At 37.2% G+C, this 26,210-nt stretch overlaps 1 protein-coding gene across 3 annotated transcripts; it reads right to left on the reverse strand.

The window, feature by feature from the left end:
• Nucleotides 1–559: 559 nt before the first annotated feature.
• LOC137406088 (calpain-15-like) lies at nt 560–26,125 on the reverse strand. Of its 3 annotated transcripts, none has more exons than XM_068092615.1 (14): nt 26,057–26,125; nt 18,563–18,730; nt 18,256–18,370; nt 17,862–17,967; nt 16,467–16,636; nt 15,228–15,411; nt 14,590–14,740; nt 12,794–12,986; nt 10,404–10,565; nt 5,118–5,279; nt 4,685–4,857; nt 3,373–3,500; nt 2,021–2,202; nt 560–1,080 (listed from the first exon to the last, which is right to left on the reverse strand). In XM_068092615.1, the coding sequence occupies exons 2-14, from the start codon at nt 18,717–18,719 to the stop codon at nt 906–908; spliced, it is 2,058 nt and encodes a 685-aa protein (XP_067948716.1). In that variant the 5' UTR covers nt 18,720–18,730; nt 26,057–26,125; the 3' UTR covers nt 560–905. The 3 variants fall into 3 exon arrangements, with proteins under 3 accessions (XP_067948716.1, XP_067948713.1, XP_067948715.1); XM_068092612.1 differs by having other exon boundaries at nt 16,467–16,693; XM_068092614.1 differs by having other exon boundaries at nt 560–1,076; nt 2,017–2,202; nt 16,467–16,693.
• Between the last annotated feature and the right edge of the window lie 85 nt (nt 26,126–26,210).

A 26,210-nucleotide genomic window follows, 5' to 3' on the forward strand; every position in this document is an offset into this window, starting at 1 on the left:
GAGTTCATAATACCAGTAAGGAAAAATATTATAACAATTGCAATAAGTTCCAAAGAGCCTTTGTTAATTTCTATAAAAATGATAAACAGTAATTTTAGCAAATTTTAAAAATAAAAGATAATAATAAAATATTGATATATTGGCTTTGAAGGTAATTACAGAACGATAGGATCCTGACTGGATGCTGCCTGCTGATCTAAACATACACATATTTAGACATGTCTAATAGACAACTACGTATTTTTGACTTCAGAGAATGTTAGTGACTCAGCATCATCAAATCTATCAAATGCATTTTGTGTCAGTCAAGACTTACAACAAATTATAACACAAACCAAATTCGGCTGCCTGAAGAGAGGGCAACTCTATCTATATTAATAAATCTCCCTGTCCCATTGTATGTGTGTTACCTCAATTATGTTCTTTGATTGGTGAGAAAAAATATTCGCAAAGGTCTATGGTTTATCTCCAGGTTAGAAAAGAGCGCATAACTCCTAGGCTTATACTCCATGTGATGGACGCCATGTACAAAATAACACTACAAAGCAGGTGCTAAAACTTAAGAATAAAATCCAGTTATTTAATGCTTATAATTTTATATCAAAATCTTACAAATTTCCAGACATATATCATTTAAAAAAATCAATTTAAAACAGCGAACTCCTTTGGTTTAAAATGCAAATAGAATTGAGCCAGAGAATAATAAAGCGCTGTTATGAAATATAGCAGAACAATGTAAAGGTAAATAACAAAAAGACAACTGTCCAAAAATAAAAGTCACCTAGTTGAGTCAGAACGAAAAGTTATAAAGTTACGAAGTTAGATGCATGCACCGTAAATTAGTAGCCTGCACTAGTCCTATCTACCCATTATGAAAGCTAATTGTCTACAAGGCAGTCGCGGAGCTAACATCCTCTAACGCCGTGCAAAGCTAACATATCTTTCGTAATAGATGGATTGTGTTCTGTTCTATAGCCCCAGCGCTGAGGCTGGGGAAATCGGGCCCCAACAAAATTTTGCTTGCAGCGTAATGAGAATGATGCAGTTCTTTCTAGCTGGGTCAGTATATTCAGCACCTGGCTATAACAGAAAAATAACAAGTTGAACTTTTCTAGAAGTTATACCTGTGGCTAGTGAGAATATAAACATGATTTGCTGTAAAAGAATAAAATGTCCTTGACATGAGTTACTTGCAATCTCTCACAACAGGTCGCTAAGAGCCTGTATTCTGATTATCACTAGTAGCATTTCATAACTATTTGTACTTGTTTGACACCTAGTAACTAGTAGTACCTTGTACCTAGTAGTACCTCGTACCCAGTAGTACCTCGTACCTAGTAGTACCTCGTACCTAGTAGTACCTCGTACCTAGTAGTACCTCGTACCTGGTAGTACCTCGTACCTAGTAGTACCTCGTACCTAGTAGTACCTCGTACTTAGTAGTGCCTCGTACCTAGTAGTACCTCGTACCTAGTAGTACCTCGTACCCAGTAGTACCTCGTACCTAGTAGTAACTCATACCTAGTAGTACCTCGTACCTAGTAGTACCTCGTACCTAGTAGTACCTCGTACCTAGTAGTACCTCGTACCTAGTAGTACCTCGTACCGAGTAGTACCTCGTACTTAGTAGTACCTAGTAGCATAACATCCAGTTTAAGGTTATATTTACATATTACAGATAAGATCTAAAAGCAGTCGGAATACGATTCAAATCTTTAAAACAACCACCAAATCAAATCAGATTAAATAAAGAATTAAAATTTTCAAAGTATTTTTGAGCACAACAAAAAACCAATTGATTCAAACTTCTATGGGTTAGCCTCAACTCTGCATTACCATTCTATAAAGAGACAAACACACACCACAAGTTTATACTCACAGCGTATAAATATTCTACCACAGTAAAATCTCACTATACACATCAATAAAGTGATCGCGCATAGCAGGTAAAATCTCACAACAATCGAAATGAAAAATGAACCTACTAGTAAGCAGTTTTGGGGCAATACTAAATACTGACCTGCAATTTGGGGGCACAATATCCATGATGGTTGCATTTCTACTGAAGATAAGATTTAATGACTCCGTCCACTCACATTTGACATGAAAAAACCGAGAGGGGTGATTATTGACAGCAACCACAATCTGGCCAGACCATCCCTTATCAAGGGCGTACTTCCTCATCAGGCCTGTATCATCGCTCTACGATCGTACATGAATACATGTCACGTAACATAAGGTAGCACCGTGCGGAGAGGCTAGTCATCCAGTCCAATTTATCATCTACTAGTACCCTAACAGTCTAGTGTGGTGTGAGTGATCGTCCGTGTAGTAACTATAAGTACGATGGTGTTACAAGTTGGTCTAGCAAGCTGAATGTCTCAGGTTCGAATCCAGTATGATGCAATTTTTTTTAACCTTCAATCGTGGCTTTGTGAATATCAAAGACCGAACACACTAGATGCTAGTATTGCGCAAAATCACAGCACGATGACAAGAAGGCAGCAGAACAAAGTGAAAGGCTTACTCAACAACCTTGCGTGTGGAGAACGACATTTGAGAGTTTTTATAAAAACATGAAAAATTTAATCGGCATACACTTTGGTGAGCGTGTTAACAATGATTGTCACCACACAATTGCCTAAATAAAGACCATTTTAAGAAGCAAATAAAATATTTCACAAATGTAAGCAAACATACCGACGGAGACTGGCCATCAACTCGGGTCAACCGGATCAAGAGGAAGACCAGTTGGGCAAAAAGCCAGCCAGCAAAAGAAAGACCAAACGTCAAAGAGAAGACGAGGCGGTGAAAGGAAGACCAGCCAGCAGACGGAGGGACAGGAATAAAATGTATGCAAAGGCCAGCAAAGCATTCCGAGAGACAGGGAGGAGGCAAAGGAGAGGAGCACTCAAGAGAGATAGTCGTCTGCTTTACTTTGTACCATGCTATTTACTATAATCTGCTAAATCTACTTATATAATATATAAGAATAACCTTTGGAACAGCTCAAAGTAGCTGGTTCATAAAGTGGGGAGAAATGAAGGTTGCACAAAATCCTTAACAGTACTACACGTGGAAAGTGCTAATTTAAAACAACTCAGCATAATGATAATAGAGTCCTATCATGATATAATTCTGCCATGACAGCCATCACGAGGCGGCTACAATGGTTCAAATGAGGAGACATGACAGGTGCCATGACACCCATCATGACACGAGCTACAATGGTTCAAATGAGGAAACATGACAGGTGCCATGACAGCCATCACGAGGCGAGCTACAATGGTTCAAATGAGGAGACATGACAGGTGCCATGACAACGACACTCACGTCTATAGAAACATAAGTTAAGGAATGATAAGCACTTACCATAGTAAGAGTTCCTACGGCCAACACGAGACGTATCAAAGCATCTGATATAGTTGTGAGGGGAAGAGTTATTTGCTCCATTATGAGTGGATTGTTTGAGTGGGCGACTAGCGTGTAGTCTATATGTTCTGCAACAAACCATGTATGAGTGCATAATAAGTCTATTTTATGTGGATGGAACTGAGGCTAAGCTAATAAGGAACATGACACAACAATTGATCAATATACATCATCAAGTTACTTTGTAAAATGACAATTACAAAAACTCTATTAAAATGATCAAAAGATTATTGTGAAAATAATTACATGTTTTCTTACATTTCTGGTCACGTTCCACCATGTTACTAATGCATGAGAAAAGCCAAAGTAATTCATTGTTTGAAAACGCTAGGATTTAGTTTTTTTAAAACGAATGAATCATAAATAAAAAACATTATTATAACTAACATATTAAACACAGTATGATAATTATCATGCACACAGCTGCAATTAGAACACAGGAGACAACTCTTTTACAGAAAAGAACAACTCCTGCTGCACTCCCACACATTAACACAATAACGTGTGACCATGGTAATAGCATATTATTTATTTAAGCATATATATTTTGCAAATGTTTATTCGAGTAGAAATTTTCGCATTGCCATTCCTGATAGGGTTTTCATGAAATACCATAACTCCAGAGATCAAGCCTTCGTGACTCGGACATCGACCTTGATGAATTCACCATAGCGACATCCTGACAAACTGAATACTGAACTGCTTTAATAGATGGGATTAGAGTGAACATACCATTATCAGCTGTAACTACGAGAACTGACAACTATACAACTTTTACGGTATAAATACAGACAATTGGCCGTTTGCTATAGCCTGGTTCCAATATATGTCGCAAAGCACCGGCGACAGCACTGCAGGCTATCAGCGGTGAAATGTGAACCTACGCACCGGGTACCGCCGAGTACCGCCGGTAGTTGCCGGCGGTCGACGCAAGAGTTTAAATTTCGTTCAAGTATCGCAAAGAGCCGCAGGCAAAACCTTCTCGAAATGCACTGTACAGGTGAAGGTCAGCATTATTGAAATGGCATGGTGAGCGAACATTTTTTATGCGATTATTAGGGATGCAGCTTTATGTGAACAGAAGCTGCCGAGTCTAGCGTCGCAAGCGTTTTACTGCGCAAGATTACCGCAGGGGTCTCGCGATCGATATGGGAACCAGGCTTAAGAGTATCTCACCCCCTACTTTATGGTTGTTATTAATACTGGTAGCTTTCAGGCTCTGCTAGCAACTGGGGGCAGTTGGCTGACCCACCTCTAGACTGCCACTGCGTGAAGGAGAGGCAATACACGTAGTATGAGCCTGTTTCAAGGACAACCGAGCAGGTCACATGATTACGGATTGAGCGTTTTGTGTGAGCAACAAGCCTCCACTTGTCATCATAGACAAGGAGTAGGATATCTATCATGTCAAGGTATTTCTCCCCTCTACAATACAATAGTTGCAGTCAATCTCTCGCACGCTATGGCTTTTCGACTTTGTAAGTACAGTTGATCTTATAACCTCTAATTCGTCAACAGGAGCAATTATTTTGCACGGTGAAAAAAATAGTCGCCGCTTAAATTCACAAATAAAAATAGCCGTTTCACATAGCCATAAAATAAGACAACTCCAAAACTTATTTACAGCTGCGGTGAAGCATATACTGCATTGATAACATTTGGATACACTTCATTGGACTAAGAACCTGGTAGATTGTTGGTGTAGACTGAGATCTACATTAGTCCTCTCTAGGATATAAAGGATGGAGCTGTTTAGATTATGATCATGAGCATTAGGGAACTTGTTGAAAAGACGGGCTTCGTGTCCAGAATCCCTTACAAAGCAGATATGAACCGCACTGAAGTACCTTGAAAAAAGAACAATTCCTAAAATGTTACAAAATCACTTTTAGAAAGAGATCCGATTATAACGAATTGTTGTGGGCAGATTTTATGCTGTGTCATAAAGGTCTAAGGTTTATGGCAGTCAGTACTCTTTATATAGAACCATGGTATTAGAAAGAGAATTACCAGATGAATGAGCGTTGTGGAAGTCAGTAGATGACATAAATAAAAATAATGTTGCCTAATTTAACAGCCTATTATAATAAACTATTATAATAAACTAGAATAAAGCCTAATCTCCTTCGACTACTGAATAATCAGTACTAGAGTTGAGGTTTGATGGGAATGCTGCCACTAGTACTACACAACCAGTAAATACATATACTATGATACGTTAATAAAAAAATATAATAAAAAACAACTCCAAACAAACTGACGCTTTCTTCCAACGAATGTTGTCTGACTCCTGAGCACCAGCCATTTAAAATTTTAAACACTCATCTGGTTAGAAACTCATGACTGCATATTCGCATGCAATAAGGACTACTGCTCTCAATGACTGCGCTCATGGATTTATATCATAAAGCACTGTAGCATTTTGTGGTGAAAATCTACACACGTGCTACAAGCTATCTGATTGGAAATAAAGGAAATACCGGGCAATGCCGGTCTTACTGCCAGGATATGATAAATAGCTGTCAGAGATGCAATATAACATAGCGCCGTATATGCCCTAGAAAAGGATTACGAAGATAGAATATAACACACACAAAAATATGTATGTGATAAATAAAATATTTATGAACATGCTGTAGCACACTTTAAAAAATGTGGAAAAACGTGTCATCAGATTATGAAGTGTTCATATTAGTCCCCATGTTGCTAATAACTTTTCATTTAATTGTGTCTTGCAATCTCCTAAGCATCAATCAAAGGCCTATACCTTATAATACATATATTTATAAATATATATATACATATATATATAATATATATTATATCTATATTTCTCAAAGTATGTTTGTGGATCTGTCATTCCAGCTATAGCGCATGCTGATTATTTCCCCAATGCGGCCACGCGATAAGATGCCCATGTTAAGAAATATTTTTCGTAAAGTTCAATTACTATATCTGAGGTCAAAGCCAATTCTTCTTACGCGGACAATTATATTGTCTCCGTATGGCCGTATTCAAAGTTTTGATGGATAGCTTCTGGTGGAAGAGTAACCTTTTTATACACACACTTCTATGCAAGAATTGTTATTATTAACTCAACATATTCAGGACTTTTATTTTGTTTTCTCAGTTCGTATTAATTGTATCATTACCGAATCATATTTTATTGTAATTGTAGCAAAACTGACTGAAGTTAGCTATTACTTGCTAATTATTTCACATTTACATCTCAACCCTTTTATAGTTGTTTTATTTTTTTTAATTTGTTTGACCTGCACGAAGCATTTTCCTCATGATATGAAGTTTAAAAGTTGTTTGACAAAGTTTGAAAACCTTAACATTTGTTTTTATTTTCTCTCTCAATTTATTTCAATTACAGAAAACACTTTTCTCATGATATGTAGTTTTAAAATTAGAATGGCAAATGTTATTATATGTTAAATACAAATCAGTTTTTTGTCCAAAGACCTTTTTATTACCCGGGTAACGCCGGGTTGTACAGCTAGTATCTATATATATATGTACTAGTAGAATTCCCGGCATTGCAAGATTAATAGAATAATTACCCAATGAATTTGAGTAACTTATCAGGTAAGATAGTAACTTAAGCTAGTAACTTAAGCTAGTAAAAACCTTTACTATAATAATAGCTGCGACGCCATCTTAACATTATGCATAATAACGTTATGCGTAACCTCAAACTGGTCAATAGTATTTTCGGAAGCACTGCATGTGCGACCTATTATTCCATAGTATGGCAAGGACAGCTTAGTGTAATGGGTTGGCTCACCAGTCTGCAGACCTGAAGGTTCTGAGTACAAATCCAGTGCAAAATGGATTTTCATTATTAAAACTGTATCACTATAATTGGACATACGAAGGACAGCCAAACACTGTGAGATATATAGCATCACTTTTATAAATCTCTTATACATATACATATATATATACATACTGTATAAATATATATATATTTATACAGTATGTATATATATATTTATACAGTATATATATATATTTATACAGTATATATATATATATATATATATATATATGGCCTAAGAATGCCAAATGGTACCATCAAAGATATAGAAGAAGGGTACAAGTACTTGGGGATTATGCAAAGCAACATCAACCACGAAGCCGAGGTACGTCACAAAGCCATTACCGAATACAAGAAACGCCTTCGGCAGGTCTTACGGAGCCAGCTCAATGCCAAGAACCAAGTCATGGCAATAAATACCTACGCACTGCCAGTAATAAGATATCCAGCAGGCATAATAAAGTGGACTGAGGAAGCCATCAAAGAGACAGATATAGCAACTCGTAAACTGCTGACTATGCATGGAGCACTCCACCCAAAATCTGATACTACTAGATTGTATCTCGATAGGAAAGATGGCGGTAGGGGACTCAAAAGTGTGCAGCAGACAGTGAAAGAGGAGGAGCAAAGCATCAAAGCATATGCAGCCTCCATGGCCACTTCAAATAAGTTGCTAGCTGAATTTCAATCGGCTGCTCTTACAACGGACCTACGCCCTGATGATGAGGAAATTGACTGGCACACGAAACCTCTTCATGGTGCTTACCACCGACAAATATCTAAGGTTGGCGATCTTCACCAGACATATATGTGGCTGAACAAAGGAAAGCTAACGGCCAATACAGAGTCGCTAATCATGGCAGCCCAGGAGCAAGTGCTCCCAACAAGGCAACTCCAAACAAAAATCTATCACACTAGAGACGATTCTAGATGCAGACTGTGCAAAGATGCACCTGAGACCATCCAACACATCGTCAGTGGATGCAAGCAGCTAGCAGGAAATGCATACACTGAGCGGCATAATCATGTCGCAGGTGTTGTGTATAGAAGTCTATGTGATGAGTATGGCCTTAATAAACCACAACACTGGTGGGAAGCTCCTGGTAAGGTGAATGAAAATGACCGCGCTAAGATCCTCTGGGACTTCTACATCCGAACTGACAAGCATGTCCTAGCAAACCAACCAGATATAGTGGTGGTAGACAAGGAGAACAAGAGGGCTTCCATAATAGATACAGCAGTACCCAATGACTACAATATAGCCAGCAAAGAAAAAGAAAAGGTAGAGAAATATCTCCCTCTTGGAGAAGAGATTGAAAAATGCTGGAATGTAAGAACAACTGTAATCCCAGTAGTCATTGGGGCACTGGGCGCAATAACACCGGCGCATAAAATGTGGCTTGCCCAAATACCAACAGCAATCAACTCCGGTGAGTTGCAGAAAAGTGCGCTATTGGGAACATCTAAGATCTTGAGGCGAGTGCTCAATTTCCCAGGTCTCTGGTAGGAAGACTCGAGTTAGAGCAGAATTTACCACCCGTACGGTGTATTCGGGGTGAGGAAACAATTATATATATATACAGTATGTATATATATACACACATATATATACAGTATGTATATATATACACATATATACATACTGTATAAATATATATATATATATTTATACATATTTATAAATCTCTTATACATATATACATATATATACATATATACATACTGTATAAATATATATATATTTATACATATTTATAAATCTCTTATACATATATATATATATTTATACAGTATGTATATATATATATTTATACAGTATGTATATATATATATATATACAGTCAAACATGGATAACTCGGCCACGGATAGCTCAAAAACATGGTTAATTTGAACAGTTTCTTTGGTCCGTTCCCACGTAATGATAAATTGCTATAGATAACTCGAACTAAACACTGTTAATTCAAACTGTTTTTTTGCCCAACGGCTACCGAAACGGTTATTATCGCTTTAGAAAATAACTTTATTCAAAGCCATAGAGGTAAACCTCATCTTTTCGTAATTCATAAGCGTTGTTATTACCACCATCGGCAAAATAATTTTGTCAACGACTTTTCTAAAGGTTTGGTCAAATTTGATTTATACTGCTATACGATTAATAGCACGGGCTTGCCGGGTCACGCGCGCAAGGATATTCGCCACGCGCATACAAAACAAAAACAGCATGTTGTTTTGTATGTGCGTGGCGAAAATCCTTGAGTGCGTGACCCGGCTAGCCCGTGACGAATAGTTTTCCGACGTTGATTCCGTGTTGAATCAACGTCGGAATGTTGAATGTTTAAAACGTCTTAAAATTGTTTTTATTAAACATATACGTTGTCTTAGCTAACAAAAACTATTCATCGTTTGACCTAAACACAGAATACGTGTGTACATTCAATAAGTATCCATTCAAAAAGCGTGAGTGATATACAATGTACCGTTAAACCTCGTAAAACTTTTAATTGAACTGCCTCGGAGTGTTGCTCTTAACGAATCCCAGGTAAAGTAAGGGATTTTTCTTTGGTAACTTTTTCTTGAAGTTGCATAAACTTCAAGAAAAGTCGGCAAAATTGATCGTGGGTAAAACGCTCAAAAGAAAAAGATGTCTTTTCTTTTGAGCATTTCAACAACGATCAAGTTTTGCCAATGTCAATCTAAAAAAACTTCCTGGCAATAACATCACCTCAAACAACAAACCAATCTCAAGTGATAGAAAAATCTCTATACTTTTTGATAAAAACGTTTTAAACTTTACATTAGAAGCATTTAATTTGAAACAAGCCATTTGTGCTTTTGATTTATATTATAGTTTGCATATGTACATGTATCTACTAATAAATAAGTAAATACATGGACTTGTGACAGTGCTCTGATAACTTGAACGCTCTGATAATTCGAACACTTTTGCTCGGTCCCGTGAAGTTCGAGTTATCCATGTTTGACTGTATATATTTATACAGTATGTATATATATATACATACATATATACATACTGTATAAATACATATATATATTTATCCATATTTATAAATCTCTTATACATATATATATATATATACATATATATATTTATACAGTATGTATGCTGGTTCTTGCAAAAACACTCACTTCATCCAATCATCAAGAGATATCCAAAATAGACCCTCTTGACTGCCTTTAGTAGACAACTTAGCTCTCATATCCGGTGGTACAACCCTCCAGCATGAGGAATGCTCAGACCAATTACCCGTCCATGCAAAGCGGCCCCATGTGTTACGCAAGCGTAACAACCTACAAAATTAAGGATCTTTTGAAAGTGGAGATTTTACTTGATCGAAGCTAATTGAAGTGTAAATACAGAGGGAGTACAATCCACTTTTTATAAAATCTCTCATGGATAAAACAAAACGAAGTGAGCCATCTCGATTTAGAAACAAGTACATTCAAGTCAATTGAGGTACGAACAACATTGCTTTCGCATTCGGAAAATACAACGATCTCTAAATACAGGATATGTAAACCATGTTAAAGTGAAAGCGTGATAAACTTAGATGAGTCAAGCTAGCGCTAAACGACAGCTGCATTTGAATTGTATCTCTCAAAACAAAAACTTCCACCAGAAGAATGGTAAGAGTCTCCAAATTATCAGATAAGCGAGACATCTCTGCTAGTCAGATCACATTGTTAAAAAGAAATAAAGACACCCAACTAGCCAGACTATAATTAGCTTATCCGAAAACACACCAATCTCTTATGGCTGAATTGGTGCAATCGGCCTGTACTTTTATGTAAACCTACCTCTTTGTCTGGTAGACTTACCTTGTTTTGTAAACTCCTTATGTGTATATTAAGAAACCTCATTTATCGTCATGCATACACATATAACAGCTGAGGTAACTATATTCCAAATGTCAATCCCACGACCAAACAAGAGCGAAGCGATTGATTGGGAAATTTATGATAAATGCACATGTGCACACAACTCCCGAAAAATTATTCGTTAACGGCCGTCACCAAACCCTTGTAACAAAAATCCTATCAACAAATTTAACTATTTTGCAGTAAAGTCGTTTAAGTATAATAATGATACAAAACGCATATAAACCTATTTAAATATGTTACCAAGCCTTTGAAAGGTTACTGCAAATTCCTAAAACTAACCCATCTGATCGGATTATACACAAATAGACAGATTAATTTTGACGAAAATCGCCACAAAACGCTTGAAAAACTTGGTTAAATAAAAGTTAAGACCGAAAATTGAAACGCCGAGCGACAGAGAATAAAACGATAAAGTCGTGCGCATTTCACGAAAAAATAACGTGCACATTTCACCATTCTATAGCATTGTCGAAGGTTTCTGTGATTAACGTAGGAGTACTGAAATCGTTTCATTTTTGCCGATTTCAAAGTAATTGACATTTTAGACTCTTGAGTACTTCGGTATTCTAACTGATGTACAACACAGTGTAAGTAAAGGAAATGAAGATAATATTGTTTTCTAATGATTCTTATGAGATTTTAAGATTATGAGATTATACTTATGAGATTATAGAAACTATGATGTTTTGAAATGTAAACAAAATTGTGTATTGGTTTTATATTATTACTATATTAATAATATTGGTTATTATAATAATATCAGTGCATTTTACTTCTAATATTGGCCAATAGTGCATTTCTCCTATTGCAGGGGGAGAGATATAAACATATAATCTTTTCCTTTCATTATTGCTATTTGTTGTATATATTAACACCCAAACCCAGCACATTACAGCTACCATTGCAGTTATCCTATTACACTGCAGTGCCATTTGACTGCTAATATTGCATTTCTCAACCATCAGTACCCTTTCTTTTTTCCAATATCTCTTTGGCCATGGGCTGTATGACAGTGGAATTTCTAGTCTATTTTTTACAATTATCATAGATTTCTCTACATATGCACCTCTACTAACTTACGCTACTAACTTATGCTACCAACCTAAGCTACTAACTTACGCTACCAACCTAAGTTACTAACTTACGCTACCAACTTACGTTACTAACTTACACTACTAATTTGTGCTACTAACTTAACTTACACTCTTCAACATAAAAATGAACTTACACCAAATTTTAGAAGATTTTATCAGAAAGTATCAGTATTTTTCTATCATTTGCGATTGTCTTTGATGTTTGAGGTGATTTGACTGCCAGGATGTTTCAAGATTAAAATCAACAAAACTTGATCGCAGTTAAAACGCTCAGAAGAAAAATGCGTACTGAAATGATATCACTAGTCGCTATAGTTGATATCAGCTATTGCGCTCGAGTTGCAGCATTACGCGTCTCTATTCTGTTGGACTCTTTGCAACTAGAAACGTCATCATCAGCGTTTTAGTCGTGATCAAGTCTTGTCGGTATTAATCTTGATACGTCGTGGCACTCAGATCACCTCATACATAAAAAATAATCACAAACAGTGCCGATACTTCCTGATAAAAGCTACTAAAATTGTAAGATCTTTAAAAACTTACTTCTCTCCATGAACTAGCCGCACGTCCAGTATCGAATAGGCATGGTTACTGACAAGCCCAACAGCATCTAGCTCTTGAGGATGGAGTGATTTATAGCCACTAGAGCATCCCATGAGAAGCCGAGACTCTATGCAGCTCAGTAGCCTAGCCCAGACTAAGTCGACATCATCCTTGTTCAATGCTCTTTCCCGCCCTAAAAACAAGAGGACCAGCTTATAGTCAGCTTGCCGTACGCCAATTCCTATCAAGTGTTTGTTGAACACAGAGCTTCTTAACTCCAAATTGATTTTGTGCAAGCATATCCCTAAAGCCTTCCGATAAAGGTGTGAAGACATCTTTTGAGAATTTTCTGATATGCATTTATCAGGAACTAGAACAAGGTAATCCTCTGCTTGCTACGCTCTAACTTTCTCCCAGTGTCTTATAATATAATTCTCTCTGATTATATTTACACTGCACTGCTGAAAGTATAATAACTTTAGACTTAGCCAACTTTGTAGCGGCCAACTGTGAATGTGCCAGCTGTGTATTGGCCAACTACATATTGGTTAACTTTGCATTGGCCAACTGTAAATTCTCCGACTGCCTATTGGCCAACTATGTATTGGCTAGCTTTGTATTAGCCAAATGTCACTTCGCCAATTGCATATTGACTAATTGCTTATCGGCCAACTTCATATTGGTCGACTGCGTATGACCAGCTGCGTATTGGCCAACTGTGTATTGGCCAACTGCAAATTATGTCAACTGCATATTGGCCAACTGCGAACTGGCCAACCATGTATTGGCCAACCGTATATTGGCCAACTGTGAATAGACCAAAAGTTTATTGCCACACTTTAGAATGAATAAATAACAGAGTTGACTACTCTCTCTAGAAGATACCTACTATAAATACATTTTTGGCCGCAGTGATATTCTCTCAGAGTGTATAACAGTAACAGGTCACGGCAGGTTACTATTACACAGAGACAATATCACTGCCTCTAATATAGTCCTTTGTTGCAATATTCACAGTTCTGACCCATCAAACCATGAATCCTACAAAGAGTTCCTTTGGCAAATGGAAACTAATTTTTAAAGGTTTTTAACACTGTGAGAAATGTTTGTGCCGATGTGAGGCCAGCATACTGTAGTTCCTACTGTGACTATTCATACAAGTTTACTCTAATAAATAACTGATTTAACATAATTTAACATAATTTTACATTAAAGTATAGCTTAAACTACTTACTGATAAACTTTAAAATCAAAGAACTAAAAATAGAATCATTGGGATTGTAAATGAATGAACAACCAAAGTAAATTAACAAATACGTGAAGTGTACTCTCAAGTTTATTAGCTGATGGACCTACGTAGGTTTCAGTACTACAACCAACTATAATCTACGATGTTTGGCTACCTGTTCTGACCAGATGGAAACCCTTTTCTTCCAAACCGAGGCAATCATTTCTTCAAGGGAATGACAACTCCTTTGAATTATATCTTTAAAGCACTGAAGCGAAGTTACGCAAATGTTAGAAAAAAAGACTGCCAGGGGACCACTCAGCAATAAAACTATGGTGGCTAAACCTCAGTTCCTTATTTAGTACTGCGGATGAAAAACAAGCTGAAGCCTTCAATGGGCTGTAGTGAAGGTCTGGCACAAGCACTGCTCCAGGTTGTCAGTCAATGCAAAGCTATATTGTATCCAGGTCTCAGTCTGATATCCAAATTTAAAGTTTGGCATGTTGTCAGAAACTGTCTTCTGTCAAGGAAATGCCGATGTGAGAGGAAGTTTTAGAAAATAACATACGCATCGTTTCAAAGTCAATAGTTTCGCAGGGAAAGCCAGTGAGTACAGCGAGACCCTCCTGAGTCGTGCCAGATATGAGGGCTGAGTAAGAACCAAACACCTTAGCCATGGCTTTTTCTAATAGAGGTACCCATAGCTGTTTTCTTCTACCCTGCATGCAGATAAGAATACACATAGCAAAGCTTCATAGCTATGACTGCGTAATGCCCTAATAAAGGCGCAAAGCATGGCCTCTTATGTCTATGGAGATACAATGTGATTATAACAGAGGGCAATTATGGTTTCAGAAGTCTATAACAAATCAAGGTATGGTCATGCAATGCACTTTTAATAGCTCTGAATGTTTTCACAAATGCAATGCTTTTTAAAAAGGTCAAGCTATGACTTCCCAGGTCTATAACAAAACAGGGTATGGCTTCAGATGTTTATGGTTATGTATTCTACTCATAGCAGAACTGAGGTGTAACTTAGGATGTCTATGGGAAGCGGAGAGCTTGGATAGTGGAGAGATAAAGGTTTCTGATGCACATATATATGACCATATAGTGGACTGATAGAAGTAAGTTATCTATTTATGCTTCCACAAATGTATCAACATTTATTAGTTACATTCTTATCTCTGCTATCTTAAGCGATACCTTGCAAAAGCAAAGCCGACCATCGGATGTGCAGGGCAGCCTGTCATCCACTATCACGTCTACCCATCGACCATCCTTACACAGCCTCATTGCATAAACACCATTCGGGTTGATAGACTTTGTCACAAATATCCTTTCCAGAAGAGTTCGCCTCTCAGCCAGCACGCTCAGTGCGCTAGCAAACCTGTGCATAGCACAAATAAAGCATTAGCCTTCATCATTATGGGTAAAGCGCATTTCATGGCCAAGGAAAATACAGTATCATTAAGATTTTCTATGGTTCATTTAAAATACCCATCATGTTATGAACTAGAAAGTTTGCAAACTAGGAACACCAGATCTTATCTACTTCTCAAATAGTTGAGTTGGTCGTGCGGATATGCTAGACCAGCAGGATAACAACAGACTTACTAACTTGTAAGTAAACAGTCGTATGTAAAAAGTAATATTGTCTGTTTAAACCTATACAAATTCTTGTTTTTGAGCTTATTAAATACTTGCAGGAAGTCAGCGTTGCTCTGAGTTTTTTTAATTTTCAAGACCAATTCCTCCACTGCTTTCACAACAACAATCCATGAACGTGTTCATTGAGGGTAATTGTCCTTAACACGTGTGAAGGCACATGTTTAAGTTTCTAATTAGATAGATCGTGGGGCATTAATATGGAACACGAAAGCTGTAAGATCGCCAATTGAGCCCGGTATTGCTTGAAGTAAGCCTACATTTTCACATTAAATAAGTCGTAGATACTGTGTGTGGAGTTCTGGCAGTCTGCTATTAGAACTCTTCCTTCACATGAGAGTTTTAAAATGTCACAGCAGACCAGTCATATTATAATGAATATTATTCAACAAAGTTGGAAAGGGGTCAGATTACCGCGGTTAACAATGTCTAATGGCGAGCTGAATGTCATGAGTTCGAGTCCCATGCATAGCAATCTTTTATGACGCACTGCTGATGTCATTTCCGCAGAGCGACCGTATCAAACGGATTTAAAGGATGATTAGACTGTTATAACTTATAAGTATACAGATAGTATCACCCAGTAGCACTGAATAGCATGGTGTAGGCAAGCCCAGTTTTGAAACTGCTCCGAAGAGTTCAAACTGTGATTAAGACACAGAAGTTATTTAGAGACAATCAGACTGATAACGACCAACCACAATATGGAAGAGCAGCTGCAGGAGACTGAATGCTAAAGAAGTGTCGATAGAATCAGATCCATAGTTTAGTACTCACCAACAGTTACCCAGATACCCTTGCACGATGTCAGTAGATTTGGGTTCGTTAAAAAGTGTCCATTTGAACCCGCGATCGCAGCTGCTAACTTGTATTTGGCGCGGTCTTGACCAATGAGACACACTCTTTCCATCTTTGAAAGGGAGCAATCCACTTTCAAGCTCTTTTTTCTTGTAAATAGAAGCAACTGTAGGAGGAAAATCTGGATCCTCATACATCCTTTTAGCCTGCAATGAAACCAATTGGAACTAATTATTAAAAAACTAATTTAACTGGAAAGATCAGATCATCAGCTAAAGTATATCATTTTTAGTGGCCTACCAACGGAGAACTTCTAAGTCAGGTATAATAAATGGCGTAATCCGTAGAATGTTGGAAACATCCAAGGCTCTGAGAACCCAAACGCCTTGCGATCGATGCGATCGAAAAAAACTAAACACATAGCACAGGGCAGAAGACTGGACACGGAGATCAGAATAAGAGCTTTTAACGCGTGTACATCTAGCAATTTTTTATACAAACCAACACATCATCGAAAATACACCAAACAATATTGACAGCTTTCAAAGATAAATGCTAAGAAATGAGATCGACGTTCGGTGACCAATAAAGATCAGTTATCCAAATCAGTACAAGGAGACCAAACAAAGAGCATGGAGCGACGAAGTCAACCAGAGAAGACTACGTCTGTATGGCCACACCATACACGTACCTGGGTGAGCACCAGTACAGCAAGCAATGAGCTAGTACGAGCGACCGATGAAAATGTCACGAGGAGCCTGTAGGATTGCACGGGAAAAATCATCAGAAAAGACATTAAAACTTAGGCATAGACACAGCTACGATCATCACATAGAATGGAGGGCAGTAAAGATTACTGATACGCAGCAAAAGCCGTGCCTGAAGGACAGAAGTTTACGTAAATAGAAACGTTTGATGATGATGTTAACGATGATGATGGCATACGATGCAAACCTCTGATCACTAACATCTCATTACTAACCCAGAGTGTGGAGCCCATTCATCTTATGAGCATGGATAATGCTACAGAGTTCATCTTCTAAGCAATAGACAGAGTGACTTGTATTAGCTAGAAATTATCGACACACTGTTCAGTAGAAAGCCTCAGGATCAAATAGAAGACTTGTGGCGAGGCCAAAAATATGGTGCAGAGTCATTTTCTTGTCCTATAAGCTTAGGCTTTATTTGGTTACATACATGACCAGTTAACAGAGACATTTGACAGAAATTGCACGAAACACCAACTGCGCGCTTTACAAGTCATTTTATGAAAAAACATGAGTACATGACTCTGAAAAGTATGTAGGTCTAAAAACTTAAACATTTAGACTATGACAATTACAATAAAATAGACATAGGTATCAGTATGCATACCTCATGACAGAAATCACTGATGTTTTTAACGAGCGAGGTCAATTTCTGTTCTAACTGTACTCTGAACTCTTCAGACAATGAGCTCTTCTGCCTATTGAAGCCCGGCCTATCAAATACATTGCCAAATCTTTACACGAAGACTAGCTAAAAATGTGTTAATAAAAATGAATCCTACGTATAACAAAACAAATGTTAGTGTTGCACTGCAGGAGTGTAGACCCGCTCTTCTACACTAGTCAATGTGGTTGTAGGAGGTTGCTTAAACGTGATATTATCACCTGTCTACACATGGCAGAAAAGGCTGTTAACTGGGGCACAGTACACAAGCGCAACAATCCATCAGCTAGAAATGATAAGCAAGAAAGGTTAAAGAAGGCGCTGAACTAAAAACTACCTCTTAGGAGTTGGTGGATTTGATGGCAATGAGTTGGAGGGACTCACAACATCTTTTTGAGAAAACAAGTTGGCTTCACGGCTGCTGTTACACGCTTCACACCAGCTCAGCTCGTCTACAGCAGTACCATAAACAAAATGGCAGTTTTTAAAAATAACGTAAGATAACAATCATATTATAACTAACATTTTTGGTTCACAAAAAATGGAAACCAGCATGTTGTATAGAAAGTTGTTCCTTTATGAGGAAAGACCTGTATCTAACTATCAGCTGGACAGCTGTAGATTAGCCAGTGTACAGTACTAACCTCTGTTTTTGTAAGTACACCTGTAGCAAATCCATTTGGACTGCGAGTTATCAAATGGATCAGGAAGTATTTCACCACAAACATCACAGGCAAGGGCAACCTGTTTGTTGACAGTTGTACACGCAGGGCAATTCTTCGTCAATTGTTGGCTCGCCATATCATCTACACCTGTAGCAAGTACTAATAGATGATGAGTCACACCTACTGGTCGTGTTCAAGCTATCAGATAGTATTGAAACGCCAACCAAGGCCTGCCAAAGATGACTTCAAAATTAATCCTTGGTTACCATTGCTTTAAGGAGTGCATTAGAAGTAATCATGGCTTCAGCCAACTTTTCATTTGATGCTGTCATGTTATTAAGTTAACAAGGTAATATATCGTAAAACCTCTAATTGAATGTTACCCCTATTTGAACGCCACCTCCAATTGACCACCATCCTGAGAGAAGGGATGAAAAATAGAGCGCCACTCTCTAATTGAACACCACCTCCATTTGACCGCCACTCTGTCATTATTTGATCTTTATGAGCCCATAATATCAATTGATTAGAAGAAAAGTGTCAACAAAATTGTATTTATAACTAATCGTTTACATCAATAACAATTAATTCTCTTGTCCAATTTCGAAGCTTTTCATTTTTTTCTTCGTTAAAACTTGGAAAGCAACACCATAGAAACAATTAATAACTGTCTCCGGCTAATTCAGGATACTTGGAAGTGGATGTATATAAAAACGGTTTACATTTACGATGGTGGATGTACCACTAGTTTTAGGGTGAAGGTTGCGTTTAGCGAGCAAAACCTTTACACAATGCATTTGTGCTAAATGCAACGCGTAAAAGTAAGGCAAAAAATTGTTTGGACGCTAATATCGACTAGTTCAGCAGTGCAGAAAAAGAGTTGAGGCCAAAAACATTGTGGAATGTATCAGGCGACCAGAAGAAACTCGCTCTATCGAAAGCAACAATCAGAGCGCAGCTATCCAAGCAAACGATGCAAATATTTTTGTTCCTGCATGTAATATAAGTATGGTTCATTTATGTCACTTGTTCATGAGTATATATATTTGTAGCATTCGATCGATTATCACTATATAACTTATAAATTTGTAAATTTATAGCATATTATTTAATAGCATCCTTGCGATTATCTTAACACAGCTTACAATATATCGACGCTCACAACTCCCTTCTATTGCACATAAAAAGCTAGTTTGCTAGCTGCAAACTGTAGCAAACATATCAATGAGTGTAATGAGCTTTTATTCAACACTAGCTGCATTACCCGTGTTCGGGAATAGATTTACGTAAAGCAATAGTTTTATTGAGAGTTGTCTTTCGAACTGTAAAACAACTCCAAATATGCAATCTACTGAAATTTTTGTGCTGATCTGACTACATACACATATGCAGTTGTACATGTCAATAATGTTGGAGAGACCAATGGAAATATGCAATGTGCTTCACAGCTAGTCTACAATGCATCAGTCTCGAACCACTCAAATCGGAATTGTCCTAATTTCGTACACAGAACTGATAATGAAATTGACATTGCTAGGCAAACTGAAGTTCTTCAAACTGGCAGTATTGAAAAGTTTTACATATTTTAAGAAATTCTAGAAAATATTTTCCTATTGCACTGCTTAGCTATCACCAGCATTTATTGAATTGAGACTTCTACATGCTTGAAACACTAATCATGACTCACCAGTTCTTCGTCTATAGCCTGTGTTTTGACACGGTATATACAAACTGTGCAGCAGTAATGTGGTCGTGTTGATAAAATTTATTATCAATAAAATCTACTATATAAACTACATATATGGCCTCTCGCCTTTTCAACGTAAGGCCTTACATCTGGAGCATTTTTGGACATTCGTCCCATAGAAAAATTCGGCCCTATACTATGTTGCAGGACTGTAGTCAAGTGCAAAGTTTTCTGTCCATACACGGCGCCTGGTAGCAGCTGCCGTAGTTAGTGCATCTCGCTGTTGTCGCCGTTTTATCTGCTCTGAAAATTCAGCTCACCGAGCAGCTGTTGTAGCTAGTGCATCATGTTCTTGTCGCCGCTGCATCTGCTTGGAGGTTTCTGCACGTCTGGCCGATGTAGCGGCTGCTCTGAGCCGTTTGAGTCGCTGCTGGGTCGGGTCAGTAGTCTCTGCACTTCTAGCGGCTGCAGCATCTATTTTGGCCTGCTCTCGATGTACCTGTGTTTGTTCAGCGGTTTCTGCTCTTCTAGCAGCTGCTATTCTGTTTCGTTGTAGGCGTAGCTGTGTTTGCTCTGCAGTTTCTGCACTTCTAGCAGATGCAGTAGCAGTTCCGCTTCGTTGTGGGCGTAGCTGTGTTTGCTCTGCAGTTTCTGCTCGTCTAGCTGCTGCTTTGCGAATTCGATCTCTTTCTCTATGGGAATCGATCTGTTCTTGCGTTTGGGCAGTAAGCTTTTTGGAAGGCATTGCACTGCTTCAAGCATTTCTAAAATTGAATGAGATGGTGTGCTTTTTTTGTAATATACACTGCTCGCTTTTTCTCACCGTCGCCTATCGCAACGCTCGGAGTGCCCCTGCAAGTTCTGTAGTAGCTGTAGTTCTGTAGTACTCGTAGCTGGAAAAAAAGTAAAAATAACTCAGCTGCAGAAGGAAATGAACATGTTTACTATCACAAACACTGGCAAATCCAACGTTTTCAACCCTTTCACTGAAGTAGACTCATTCATGCGCTTTCCATGGTCGAGCGCCGTAAACACATTTTTGCCACTTTCCCAGCAATTGCTAGCAACTGAATTTTATTATTCGTTGATAACATAACCAACGATCTTTAAGACTTTTATAGTAGTGACAGGGTTGTCCTAAGATTTCTCTATAAAATTAGCCTGAAATTCAATTTTAAATCTTCGTTTGAGAATTTCCAATTTAAAAACGAAGATTATTTGTGCGAGTTCATTAAATGCGTCCGAGTTAAAAAACAAATAACTACTTATGTTGATGACATTATAGCCGATTCAGATTTTTGTGATTACATAGTTAAGTAAAATGCACAAAGTATAGATACAATGAATTTTTTGCATAGCAGTGCTTGTTAACATGTTGGCAAAATCTACTATATAACCAAAACAAACGTTCTAGATGGAGTTTCAAATTGAAAAAGTAACATGAAGCAATATCGGCAAAATGGCTGACAGTAGGCCGATAGCTAAATTTGTACGTGGACGCAAGTGAAAAGGTTATGTAGTGGAACTGTGGCAATTCATAGGCAATACAACATTGAATAAGACGTAGGCCTACTAACCTTTTCGATGTAGAAATTTAGTAGTTAAAACGCAGTAGCAGTACCCGTGCAAGTTCTGTTGTAGCTGTAGTACTCGTAGCTGGAAAATAAGTAAAAGTAACTCAGCTGCGGAAGGAAATGAACATGTTTACTATCACAAACAGTGGCAAATCCAACGTTTTTAACCTTTTCACTGAAGTAGACTCATGCGTTTTCTATGGTCGACCGCAGTAGACGCGTATTTGCGACTTTCCCAGCAATTGCTAGTAACTGAATTTTATTATTCGTTGATCACATAACCAACGATCTTTAGGACTTTTATGGTAGTGACAGTGTTGTCCTAAGATTTCTCTATAAAATTAGCCTAAAATTTAATTTTAAATCTTTGTTTAAGAATTACCAACTTAAAAGCGAAGATTTTTTGTGCGAGTTCATTAAATGCGTCCGAGTTAAAAAACAAATAACTACTTATGTTGATGACACTATAGCCATTTCAGATTTTTGTGATTACACAGATAATTAAAATGCACAAAGTATAGATAAAACGAATTTTTTGTATAGCAGTGCTTGTTAACATGTTAGCAAAATGAAATATATAACCAAAACAAACGTTATAGATGGAGTTTGAAATTGAAAAAATATCGTATACATATTAAGCAATATCGGCAAAATGGCTGGCAGTAGGCCGATAGTTAAATTTGTACACAGACGCAAGTGAAAGGTTTATGTAGTGGAAGTGTGGCAATTCATAGACAATACAACATTGATTAAGAAATACTTACCTTTTTTATGTAGAAATGTGGTAGGTGAGAACTGCGTTTTCCAGTGGCTGCAAGAAACCAACGTTCGCGTGACCTTCTCGGTACACATTGGCAGTAAATATTAATCGCATGTAAATTACTATCCATTAATTTATTTTATTTAATGATTGGTACATTTGTATAGCTGTATAGGCCGCCGAACTCAGGACGGTGCTTTTTAACACGGCAGCAATTTTGCTGTTTCAAATGCACCAATGTCGTTGGGCGCCGTAAAGAGGCGCGCTAACCAGATATGACGTGTTCTATGTAAAAACGATGAATAGGTTGTATAGACTATAGAGGCGTGTACTAACCAGAGATTCCCGTTAATGCGCCCTAGGTACCAAGTAGCGGCTAATAGTCGGAAAAGTACGGTACTCTATAAGGCGGACACTCAATCAATCAAGCACGCAGACAGACAACGATTGCCGTTTATATAGTAGATTGTTAAATATAGATATCAAATAAAAATATGCCATTAAATTTGGAATAATATAAACTTGAAAGCTCACACAAATGGCAAAGCAAGGCACAGGCTATAATATCATCACAGATTAATTGCAAGCAATAGATAACAAGTGGTAGAGATACCTCTTGCTTCCCAATGCATATTCTATTTAGAGATCTTTGACAAGTTAAAAGTAAGTTAGTAGAATTATTGCACCGAAAAGGTTTAATATCACTCCACCAGAAAAAAAGGGCAAAATATAGGCAATATTCGCTTCACCTGAAAAAGGGCTAAATTATCTTTCCAAAATTCTGACGAGCCATTTGAGAAATACAACGCCAGCTTCTATTTGAACGCCACCTCCAATTGAGTGACACTAGAGAGGAAAAGTTGAAAAATAGAGCGTCATGGCGTTCAATTAGAGGTTTTACAGTATATACTGTATATAAAAAATCTCAAAGGTTTTCCGTATGTCCAGCAACAGCGATTAAAATCTAGGAATTAAAAATCCACATAGCAAATGATTTGATCTCGGAACCCTGTAATGCTGAGTGTATTGAAATTAATCTGGGAATGTATACAACTAAACTGTAACAGTAAAAAATAATCATTAAAATGCTGTCAGCAATCAGCAACAAATAGGCGTTATAATACACTGTCACCTTTTTCTTTATTGAGTCAAAATGATGGACTGATGCCAAAATTCCCAATATCATAGTCATAAATCGCAATAAGCAATTTGGTATTTTGATAAACGAGATTTGCTAAGTCTTATCATATTATCTTAAAACATATAGAAGCAAGTTTAATTATATGACTGTCAAATGTTGGATACTGCAGTGAGCCATTCTCAGAACCGAGGCAGCCAACATTGGTCATTACGAATACAAAGATGGCTTTATTTAAAAATTATCACAAATCATAAGTAGTTCAGTTTTTACAAGTCTTCCTACAGAACTACAGACTGCGGAACTACAGACCCTTACAAGGTTCAGAAGGATACTACGTACAATCAGGATAACGAAAATAGAGCTCATTGTACCTTATTATACAATATACCAGACGGGAGTAAATAGATAATTAAAGAGCAGAGATATCTGCTCTTTGATGTTTCAGCACATTAGAGTCATACAATGTCTCTGATGTGTTCCTCAACACATCAAAGACATTGTATAATGAATGATATGTATACTGTAGCCTATAATGGTTTAGAGTTGAGATGTAGATTGTAACAACAGAATAAATGATATGAAGGATTTTTGCTAATCAAATCAATTTTGCCAGCAAATTTGTCATCAGGAAATACCTTTCTGCAGCCAAAACTCTAGCGAAGAGCATTTCTGTGTGTAAGGACTTCCTAACAAAAAATGATAGTTCGCATTGAAGAAAGTAAAGAGCTAAACAGCTTATCAGTGTAATCTCAATATAGCAAACCGGAGCGTTACTGCCGGTTCATTTATAGACAATAGCAATCAAAACAATTAGCTAAATCAAAAGATGACAATTTTCGCAAAAAAGGGACAGGTTAATGTATGAGCAATTTGGAGCAAGATTTTAGAGCATCATTACTAATTTAGCCTTACCAAGTATAAGGCTGTTACGAGCTGTTCAGAATATTAAGTAGGGCTGCAGAAGTAGCATCTTTATCTGATTGTCTCGGTTTTGGATTATCCGTCACTGAGCGGCAAAGTTTCCAGATCAGAAAGTAAAAATTGATGTCATTTCAATTTTCAACATCCAAATATTCAAGTTTCTATCTCACAAAGTTCATAATCAACAAAGCTCTTAACAAAGAGTAGCAAAAAAATTATAGAAATAACTATGCACACCAAAATTAAAACATAAGACAAGCTAATTAATATGAATAAGTGGTACTTTGGTGGTACTAAGTGGTAATTCTAATGACCAGGTCATCTCTAACAGCTTATCAGTCCCTTGTGATTTCGTTGACAAGATGTAAAGTTTTCTGCAAGGTGCGAAGTGTACACGATTCTTAAGAGTATATTGCTACCCTGCAATTCTTAATGGTGTAGTAGATAAATTCTGCGTTAACGTGCATATAAATGTACGTTATTTGGATGATAGTAACTAACTCACTAGTGTTCAACAAAAAATGGCTAACTTAACAAAACAAGGAATCAGATCATGGAAAATATGGTCTAGCGCTTGGGTAATTGTATTGAGGCACAAGTCAAGTTTAATAGCAATAGTACGGTATTTTTATGGCAAACGAAAGAATGTCAATCGCTGTGTTTGTAATTGTTTAAACAACGAAGGCTGCAATTGATAATTTATGAAATATCAAAAGGTGAGACTTTTGAATAGCTGAGCAACAATGTAGTGCAAGTTAAACTTGAACTTTATTTTTAACATCAGTAGCAAAAAATAACATACATAATTCTTTGTATTACGGTCTATAGCAGCCAGCTATTCAATGATGTAATGTTTCATTACTATAATATCATCTTACATAGAAATATTATTTCACTTCAACTTGTTTTCGGTCATGGTAGCAAGTAGCTTTAAATGTTTCCATTTTTATCGCCACGACATAAAAATTTAATGTTGTAAAGCTCTGTCACCCGATCTTTCATCTAATTCAATTTTTGCTACACTTTTCCAACAGCATAGCCACTCTACTTTACTACACACTGTGTGTAGTAAAGTAGAGTGGCTATGCTGTTGGAAAAGTGTAGCAAAAATTGAATTAGATGAAAGATCGGGTGACAGAGCTTTACAACATTAAATTTTTATGTCGTGGCGATAAAAATGGAAACATTTAAAGCTACTTGCTACCACGACCAAAAACATGATAACACATAAAACATATTTTGTTTTCATTGACATGTGTGTAACACACATACCAATGAAAACAAAATATGTTTTATGTGTTCATACCATGTCGTCTTTCTACTTTGTTTGTAGATGTAAACGGCCCTTCTTGTAAGATTATTGCGGTCGGTCGTGTAAATTAAATATTACCTGTAAGATATTATATGTACCGTATATTCTTAGGGAGACAATTCACGCCTGTTTTTGCAAAAGGCGGAGCGCTCCAGGAACTATGCAATAACCAAAGCGGGATATACTCGAATCGTTATATTAAACTGCGCAATTGCGATTGGCGCGTTGATCG

Source organism: Watersipora subatra, chromosome 10 (genome assembly GCF_963576615.1).
Source record: "Watersipora subatra chromosome 10, tzWatSuba1.1, whole genome shotgun sequence".
Taxonomy (NCBI): domain Eukaryota; kingdom Metazoa; phylum Bryozoa; class Gymnolaemata; order Cheilostomatida; family Watersiporidae; genus Watersipora; species Watersipora subatra.